This window comes from Thamnophis elegans, chromosome Z (genome assembly GCF_009769535.1).
Source record: "Thamnophis elegans isolate rThaEle1 chromosome Z, rThaEle1.pri, whole genome shotgun sequence".
Taxonomy (NCBI): Eukaryota; Metazoa; Chordata; class Lepidosauria; order Squamata; family Colubridae; genus Thamnophis; species Thamnophis elegans.
The window spans coordinates 31,227,965-31,238,035 of record NC_045558.1 but is presented as its reverse complement, the minus strand read 5'-3'; the positions used below and the strand labels follow the sequence as shown (position 1 = coordinate 31,238,035).

Here is a 10,071-nt window from a genome sequence, read left to right as displayed (position 1 = left end):
TCAATCTACCACTACTTCCCCCGTTTTAGTCTCTGGTTTTTCCAGCGTTATGCTAATTTCATTCATAGATCTCCTTGTGTGGGCTTCTCCTTCTCCATCTCTCTAGCTTCCTACTTAAGTTGTCCAGCACGGCTCATCCCGCTCTTTCTAAACATTACTCCTCTGATGAGAGAACCACTTCGAGAAACGTCAAGAAGGAGGCAGGCGGGTGGTCCTTCCCGTTTCAACCCCGGAGAGAGATGTGCCTTGTTCCTTGATCACAGCATGAATCACCCGGCCTCGGCCGATGTATTCCCGGGCTGAGTTTGGAGTGTTGCCCAGCAGGAGGAGGAGGGAGGGAGGGAACAAGGATTTCAATAAAGAGTCGCGCGAGGGTTCCGAAGAGAGCCAGCATTGTTTGGGGCTCGCTCGCGGGTGTCTGGGTTGCTTTTGGTTGCGAAGTGCGAACCATGGCTAGCCCTTGCGTCCTTTTGATGTGCTCGCTGCTGCTGCTGCTACTCCTAGAGAGGGCGTGTGCCCAGGAAACCCCACTGACAGGTAATCGATGTGGGGAGCCTCTCGCCTTCGCTCTCTTGAAAGGAAATGGAAAAAGAGGAGTCGCTGCGCTCAAGCTGGACTTCGTTCTCCCCCCCGGGGAATCTGAACGGAGTTCTCGCTAGATAAGTGTCCCTTCGCCACGCCGCTTCGCGTGCTTCCCTCTTGCTGCCCACGGCGGAGCTTAGACTGTAGACATGCAGATCGCGGGTTTAGGTTTGCTCCGGTGAGATACCCGGCTCCAATTAACTTCCCTAAAATTAGGCTTCAAGGAAGAACCTGCGTGGCCCTAATAGGGGACTGGTGATTTAAGATAGGAAAAACCTGTTGGGTCTTGATATTCCTCTTTTAGAATACTTTATTCAGATACTCAGCAGCATTTAGTGATTACCCAGCTTTTTTAGGCTCTATAGTGCTAAACTAAAAGGAATTTTTCACCTTTTCCTCTATTTTCCCCCTTTCTCCATGAACCAGGGCATCCCTCTGAATTGCTAACTAATTATTTATTGATTGTTGGTGGCAATCAAGGTTTATGTATGCACCTAAGGATTAGCCCTCATTCTCGCCCATCACTTGTAGAAGGAGTAGCAAAATATCAAATTCTTGGAGAAGGAGTGATCATGCAACCGATTCAATTCCCCAAACAAATGTGCTCAGATTAATAGACTGAAATTAAGTGAATTTTAAATTAAATTTTAAATTAAATTAGTTTTGAAAAACTATGAACAAGCAGGACATATTTTCTTACAGAAATGTTTTGAAATCAGGTGCAAAGGCTGAATAAAAAAAGTTTCAAAGAAATGCCTTCTTTCTCTTTTTTTCTGATTGAGGATGATATTTTTTTAAATTTTTATTATTTGAAATCTAGTTGTTATGCTGCTAATGAAGTGTTTGTAACATTTGGATTTTAAAGCACATTTTTTAAATTTCTTAATTGTGTTTTATTCTCAAGATCTAAGATTTGTATCAGAGTTGCTTGTCTCGTTTATTTTGTTTCTCTTTTTCTGGCAGGGATTGCGGATATCTGCTTGCAGCCACCCCTTGTAGGACCCTGTCGGGCCATACATTTCAGGTGGTATTATGATAGATACTCACAAACCTGCAAGGAGTTTACATATGGGGGCTGCCAAGGGAACGACAACAATTTCTTAGATTTTACAGAGTGTTCAGAAAAATGCAAATGGATCAAAAGTATGTTATTATTAAAATTTCAGTTCTCAAAGCAAGTGTGGATTTAATTGTTATTATTGAAACGTTTCTTTTGTTTACTTTCAATAATTGTTATTATTGAAACGTTTCTTTTGTTTACTTTTATAATTCATGTTTAATTTATTAATCTGATAAAAAAATAAGTCCAAGTTTGAAACCTTATATGTATTATCCTACAATTAGGTTACCTTGATTAGGAATTAACAGTTAAATGTGTTTTATAAAGTTTACATGCATATCTTAAGATGCTTAGACTATTTTATTCCGACTTATTGTGTTGTTTAGTCTTTTGATAAATAATTTATTATTCAAGCCATTGTATGATCTAGGCTAATCTGCCATATGCTGTTCTGACCTAGGCTTCCCAAGATCATGAAGCAAACCCCTTGTCCCAACAAAAAACCCTTTTATTAATTTACTGTGAATTCTGTTCATTCACATCCAGAAAAGTCTTTCGAGGGATGATTTACAGTCACAGACCTTTTCTGGCTTGGAGAGCTGACAGGCCGATATCTGCAAAACTTGGAAAGGAGTTTCAGAGAGTCACAAACCAATTAAATGAACTAATGTCTCCTGCAAACTCCACTTCCCTTTCACTCCTCTTTCATTTCCTCTGGGAGGGGCCATTCATTGCCCACCTGTCGCCTTACTCCCAAGTCGACCCCGTTAGCTGTTCCCTTCATCTGGCAATTCTGCACATGCGCACGCTGGGAACAGGCTCCAGCTGTTTGTCTACCTCACTGATGTCTGACTCTGAAGCCAGCTGATAACTGGCATATGGCTCTGGCCCCCTTTCTGCTTCCAACACAGAGCTCTCATCTAACCCTTCCTCAGACTCCAGGACTGGCCCATGTTTCTCCCCATCCTTCTCACTATCCAAATCTGCTGCCAGCTCTGCTGGCTGCTGGCGGGCCACAACACATGCATCAATCCAGTTTTCCCTACTTCACTTTCCTTCAGTTTTCTTAGACTGCAGCATTTATAGTTGATAAGTTCAACAGAATCAAAGGCTACTGAGTAGTAAGTCAGCCAATAAGAGAAAATAAATATCTCTCTCTTCTGGATTTCCGTTAGATGAGAGGCCCCACATTTTTACTCAGCCTTAATGACAGAAGTATGCTTATTATGCACTGGAATAAACTTTTCCCATAGCTGAAAATGTTGTTCATCTTCCTCTTGTGCCATCACTGCTATGTCCCGTTCATTTTTAAAGCATGCTCAACCATCCCCCTATTTGCTTCTGATATTAAAAAAGATTCGTACTTCTAGTGTAAACTGTGAAAAGAGAAAACAAAGATGACCAATGGTAGGAATTGTGAAGAAAGACTAAAGAAGCATATATAGCTTAGAGAAGAGGAGCAAAATGGAAATTTGAGAATACTTTTTATGTCTCTGAGAGTGGCACCTGAGAAAGGATTTCTTCAGTGACAAACTGAGCAAGACAAGATGTAATGAAACAATAAGGATAGAGTATTCAGTAATCAAGTCAGTTATTCAGAAAACTGAGTGGGTTGTTTTGCCATGTGAATCTGTTAGGGATGAACATGGATATGAAACATGTTATTTTATTTCTAAGAAAATAATGCTCAAATTTTTCAGCTGATAGAAAGGAAGGGTTGAGGAAGCAACAGGTTACAGTGACTAGTGACTAACTGCACACCAATGTCCTTTGGATTTCCTAGATTACTAATTAAATTCTATACAAGATTTAAAAGTTCATAGGGCTGGTTTAATGTTCAATATCTTCCTTGAGTTTGTTTTTATTTTAGAAGTGCCAAAAATATGCAGGCTGGAAAGTGAGCCAGGAATATGCCGAGGTTACATTGCAAGATATTTCTTTAACCTCAGAACGATGAGATGTGAAAAGTTTTATTACGGAGGATGTTTTGGAAACGAAAACCGATTTGACAGCCCAGCCACCTGCATGGACTTCTGTTTGCCAAGAAGAAGTAATTAACATTTTATTATTAATAAAATAAAAGGAAGACAACAATATAGGAAGTGTAAGAAGAGCCAGACAGAAGAATTTATTCCCTTAACTTTACCTCTGTATGTGGCTTGCTCTGACCATTCAAAAGGTTTCTATAGTAATTAAGATAATAAAGGTATGTTCAGTGATAAGATTCAGCCAGTTCACACCTAGTCGGGAGAACCGGTTGTTAACCCTCTAAGCAGTTTGGAGAACCGGTTGTTGGAAGAAATCTTATTTTGTTTTTTTCCCCACTTTACAGGACTAATGCTGTAAAGAAGGCAGGAAGGAAACATTCTGATGTTGTTTCTAGCCTAATATTTATTGCCCTGCTCCCAGAAACTTCCTCTCCAGTTAATCCTTATTACATTGTAACATCTAAGGCGAAGCTCCAATAATGTAAATGATGTTGAGTTGGCCACTCCCACCCAGTCACATGACCATCAAGGCCCGCCCACCCAGCTGGTCATTAGGGCAGAGAATCAGTTGTTAAATTATTTGAATCCTACCACTGGGTATATTGTTTCCTTCATCTCTGTTATCATTTTGAATGATAATATAATGTATCTCTCCAAACAGCCACTTTTCTAAATTTAGCCCTTTCTTCTGTTATCTCAAACAAATCCTGTCTTATATCTTTTGGGAATGAGATAAACAAAATTATTTCTTCTTGCAACTAAAGTGAGAGATGCTTTAACTATGCTTTAACCCAACACTTTGGGGGTTTGGATGGGGAAGATCTGTGACATTAGTTGTTCACACCTTGGCAAATAGAAATGGTTTTCATAAGAGGAAAAGGATGTTTCCATATCTGATTCTGCTATATATGTATACACTGTCAAATCACCTATCATAAATACTTGTAAATAAGTCTGTCCCATCCACTTGTTATCTTTTGAAAACACTGTGCTTTATTTTCGCCTTGAGAAATTTTGAAGCAGTAGTCTACTTTCTTTTTTATGTATAATTTTTTTTTATTTTTTCATTTTCATAATATATAATCACATGTATATTATTACAAAACCAATATCATATCATATTATTATATGTTTACATCAATTCATCTTACCATCAATTCCCAAAAACAGTTATTGGCTCTTCTGCTCCTTCTACCACTTGTTGGTTATAGTTGCTCAAAATATCTTAATTGGAACAAACTTGCATATATCCAAACTCTGGTATGCTTCTCTTTGCCTCCTGCTTTTCTGATTTATTGCAATTGGTTAATTAAATCTTCCTGCTCAGAGTTTCGCTCCCCATTCACAGGCAAGATTAGGTTACCAGTGAGAAAATAGTGCTTTCTTCTTGATTTTTTCCCTTTATTACATTCTACCTCTCATTAATTGGAGTTGCTTAAGATGTGTTAGAAGAAATTCAAATGAGACAAATCTCTTCAGTATGTTTTGGTTTCCATTTCAACCTCCTAGTGTCTTTTAAAAACACAATCTTTTCAAATCCAAAACCAAATTTAGAGTTTGTATTTGAGTGCGTTTGTCAATTCTCTACTTTCTCCTTTTCTGTCCAAATTATTTCAAGCAAATGGCTCTTTTTGGGCTAGTGTTTCAACCCTCCATTTTTCCCATTCTTTCTTTCTTTTTGCCAAAATCCAGATCTGTCCATTAATATTATTTATACTCTCAAGGTTATTTGCCTTTTCCAAGTTCTGATTTATAACTGTCGGTTAATTAGATCTTCTTATCAGGCTTCCATCTCGTCCTGCATGTTCCTGCTCAGTAGCTTTGGCTGGAAGCCAGCTTCTTGTGCAGCAATGTTGCCATGCTGTCACCCCTACTGCGATTCAGAGAGCAAATCTCCGACCTACGAGGGACCTGTTGCACTCCCTCTGGATCCGATGAAATGCTGCCCCTTCTTCAAACACCCCCCCCCCAAGGGGGTTATGATCCAAAAAGGAACTCGGAATTGGTTTGTCAGACAGAGTTCATGTGAGACTCTTCAGAGCTCACATCCCCCTCATCTGTCCAGCTGGAGAACTTCCGGTCGAATGCAGTAGTCTATTTTCTTGAAGTAATGATTTCTCCTTCTAAGAACAAATCAACTTCTATCTGCTTCTAGTCTTATCCTTAGCTAGTTTTGACCCATATTATAAGGGCTAAATGAACGGAAACCAATCTTTAGAAATATCCATTCAGCCTATCATTTTAGCTGTTCCAAAAAATTCCTGATTTTTTAAAAAAAATTTATGTCTGACATTCTGGTTTATAAAATAAACATACTGATTTTCACAAAAGTTAAAGAAAGAATAGTAAAAAGATGTTTCATAAACATATTAAGGCAAAGAAAGCATATCTTCAGAGTATTAAAGAACAATTAATTAATGGAATGACTTGCCTCCCGAAATTGTAAGTGCTCCAACACTTGAGGTTTTAAAGAAGAGATTGGACAATCATTTATCTGAAATAGTATAGGGTCTTCTGCTTGAACGGGGGGTTGGATTAGAAGACCTCAAAGTCCCTTCCAACTCTGTTATTCTGCTAAGCAGATGTATTCTTTGCAGGGCTAATGGCTGCTTAAAAGGTTTTTGAGTATGGATTTGAGTTGCCTTGAGTTGCAGGCAAACTGCACAGATACTCAAACTTGTATTCAGTTTGGTTTCCTAGCAGTACCAAAAGAAGCATATCTATGCACATGTATATGTGCATGCAAACAAATACAAGTTCTAAAACATCTAGCAAAGATTATGACTTCTTTAACAATTATGTGAGACATGTTTTAATTTCCCTGATGTGATTTGTAAATCACCTCTTTGGAATGTTTGCACAGATAATTTTTACCACTAGCATTACATTTCTCCCTCACATTTTCAGATATTTCTAGCAAATGAACTGTACTGAATTCACTTTTTTTATTTTGAGATACATCTGAAATGTCTTTCCATATAAACCATCAGGAAGAATAGAAATTTCAACTATTTCCCCTTTCCAAGAGAGATCATGGTATTCTGTTGCTAGAAAAAATTTCTTAACTAGTTACTACTTTTTTCAGAATGAAGGCGAGATTGGGAGATGTATATGAGGTGTGTTTCCTTGAATTACATGAATGACTGGAATCACTATATATACTTTGCTTTATATGAGGTACTTAACCTTTTAGCAGTTGCAAAGTTGTAACTGAAGTTTCTCCCTTTCTGTAGCACGGGAATGTCCCATCTGAATATAAAAGGAGCAGTGAGCCAAAATTTCAATTGCAAATTTAGTTCAATTTATTGCACTGATGTTTATGGTTAGTTAATTAACAAAAATGATTTTTTTAAAATTGCTCATGTCCAAAGTGGGTGTTGTTGTTTTAATTCTATATTTAAAGCATATCATATACTAATGATATTTTTTTTCTTTTTTCTTTTAAAGCTGCTCCTTCATTTTGTTACAGTCCAAAAGAAGAAGGATCATGTTCAGCTTCAGTCTCTCGCTTTTATTACAATACTAGGACAAAAACATGTGAGAGGTTCACCTACACTGGCTGTGGTGGCAATAATAACAACTTTGTCACAGAAAAATCCTGTCTCAGGACGTGCAGGAGAAGTAGGTGTCAGGTGTCTTTCCTATTGCTTTGGGGGGGGGGTGACCAGGTGATGGCCAAATCTGACTGTAGATTCAGCTTAATTTTTTGAATAAGCAACCAAATTGGAAGATCATTTAAAAGCAATTTATCAGAGTTCTTTAATAAAGTGGAATCTCCCAATGACATGGAGGGTGGGGAACCTGGAAAAATAGCCTACTTTACTTTTAATATTTGCACAATAGAAAACTTCAAAGTAAAAGTTGATTGATTTAGAAATAATAATCTGCCAGCTACGTCATAAGAATTGACCCACCCGATAATTTGCATAGCCATAGAAAAGAGCACTGCATTCGGAATAAAAAAGAAACATTTTTAAGAGAAAAATGTCAGAATGGGTGTGGCTCAGATATACTCTATGCTTTCTAACGCTGGGCCAAATATTAGTTTTATTCATGGAGGCCTGCGAAAAGCTGAAAACAAAGCTTTTAACTGCAAGACATTGTTTTACTGTCATTTCTGGTTTTCTAAAAGTTTAGGTTTATGGCAAATTATTGGCAGTACATTTGGAGAAGAAAATTTTAAATACAAAAAAGCCATGCTAGTTAGACAGTGCAAAAATACTAACCCCCCCCCCCCAAAAAAAATGTTTCAAGTATTATAAAATCCATACTGGTGGCCCTCACAGGGCAGTGTCAAAAAGCAGAGTGTAAGCTTTTCTGTCAATATTCATAAAATATTCATTGGACATGAATCTGTTATAGCATAGGTGATGAATATGCTTTTCCTACAGGCAGGCTAAATGAATCTGATTTTCTAGCACTTTCTTCCCCCCATGTAGGATGTTGGGACTATTAAGAAAGGTGAGGGGTATTGAAGGAAAGCGAAGTGTAAAGAATTGTAATGCAGCTGAAATATCTTTGCTTTTATAAAGGACTACCTTGAAACGAGACACCAAGAAAATATTTGGGTAGTTTAGTAGTTCAAAATGGAAAAATGTAAAATTAGAAAGTCTCCTAAACTTTGTTATTATTACAAGATTATTTTTATGATATAAGACAGTGAGGACTAACCTTTTTGTAAAGGTGTGCCAAAATTGTGCGTGTGTGTGCTATCACACCCATAATTCATTGCACCCCACACCCATAATTCATTGCACCCCACCCACCTGCACATGCACACGTGACCCCTGCCCCGCACATGCATGCTTGACCCCCTCATATGGGTGGGTCACCCTCCCCAGGCTCTGGAGGCTGGGGAGGGTGAAAACGGCTCCGTCGGGCCCCCGGAGATCCTCCAGAAGCTGGAAACAGATCATTTCCAAACTTCTGATTGGCCTGTTGAGCCCGTTTTTCATCCTCCCAGGGCTCTAGATGCTTTCCTGAATCCTGGGGAGGGCGAAAAATAGGCCTAACAGGCAAACTGCAAATTTGGGAATAATCCATTTCCGGCTTCCAGGGGGCCTCTATGGGGCTGGGGGGAGTTATTTTTGCCCTCCTTAGGCTTCATGAAAGCCTACAGAGCCTGAGGAGGATAAAAAAACATGCCCAATGGGCCAACTGGAAATTTAAACTTTTGATTGGCCTGTTTTTTTGCCCTCCCAGGACTCCGGAAGTTTTCTTGAAGCCTGGTGAGGGTGAAAAATGGCTTCCCCCGGCCCTCCAGAAGGCTGAAAAAGCAGTTGGTTCACATGCCGGCAAATATGGCTCCCCCTGCCATCTGTGGCACATGTGCCATAGATTTGTCATCACGGGTATAAGGGTTACTTTGAAATAGTTTTGAAGAGGAAGAAAGGTGTGATTCAAATGCTTTTAAACACTGACACTAGTGCAATGACAAGTGTGCAAATTGGAAGCTCCCAATAAATTTGTTCTGCATTTTGCTTGTCTAAGCCAGTTCTTGGCTTGTCCAGGCAGAATGGGAGTGAATTGTAATAGTGATCTTTGTCTTAACACTGTTAATCTCCCCTTGTTTGATAAATCATCCCAAATTGCTTATGATCACTCAGAGAAGTTCTGCCCAACATTTTAACATCTAAATTAATATGATCAAATTATCCCTGAAAATGACTCAACCTGTATTTTATTCTCAATAGGAACAAGGAAGCAAATTTCGTTGACCAAAGAACTGGATGAATACAAAAATCTCTCCAAAAAATGAATGCTGCACAGTTTCCTAAATATGAGAATCTGAACTATTTGAATTTACTGGAAGCTATAATTTATTACCTTATTATATACAGAAAATATTATGAACATTTCTGAAATATAGGAAATTACTATTGTGTAATTTTAATTCATTATAATACCATTGAAGGCACAATTATATAATTGTAGACTCTTCTTTCCTTTTTTTGTAATCCTTCCGCAGTTGCTGTTGATTAACCATCTGGATTCTAGTAGCCTCGCATGATTGCTGTTCTGTTTGGAGAGGGTAAAAGAATATATTTCTAGTCTTGAAGGCAGCTGTTCTATCATGAGGCCTGGGCAGTTAATTTAACTGCTGATCAGGTCTGGTGGGGTGAGATGTCAAGACAGTAATCCCACTGGCCTAATTTGATATAAAGGTGTTGAGGACTAGAGCGGGGGGGGGGGGTTTCAATTTTTTCTACTACTGGTTCTCTGGACGTGGCTTATTTTGTAGGCGTGGCTTGGCAAATTTATGTTTCAGATAAATTTATATTTCAGAAAAATAAAATAATGCTGTAAAACTTTTTTTTAAAAAGGCCCCAAAAGCAACAGCCTGAGCCACGTCGAGCTGAACACAGGAGAACTGGAGAGTCCAAAGAGTGTGGCTTTGTTCGCTGCCTGTGAGCTCTAGGGGGGGTGGCCACAGCCGAACGA

The 10,071-nt window shown here is 38.7% G+C and overlaps 1 protein-coding gene across 1 annotated transcript; it reads left to right on the top strand.

Annotated features, from left to right (window-relative positions):
• Positions 1 to 377: 377 nt before the first annotated feature.
• TFPI2 (tissue factor pathway inhibitor 2) lies at positions 378 to 9,786 on the top strand. Its single transcript, XM_032237652.1, has 5 exons — positions 378 to 537; positions 1,546 to 1,725; positions 3,513 to 3,692; positions 7,078 to 7,251; positions 9,324 to 9,786. The coding sequence occupies exons 1-5, from the start codon at positions 450 to 452 to the stop codon at positions 9,386 to 9,388; spliced, it is 687 nt and encodes a 228-aa protein (XP_032093543.1). The 5' UTR covers positions 378 to 449; the 3' UTR covers positions 9,389 to 9,786.
• The last annotated feature ends 285 nt before the right edge of the window (positions 9,787 to 10,071 follow it).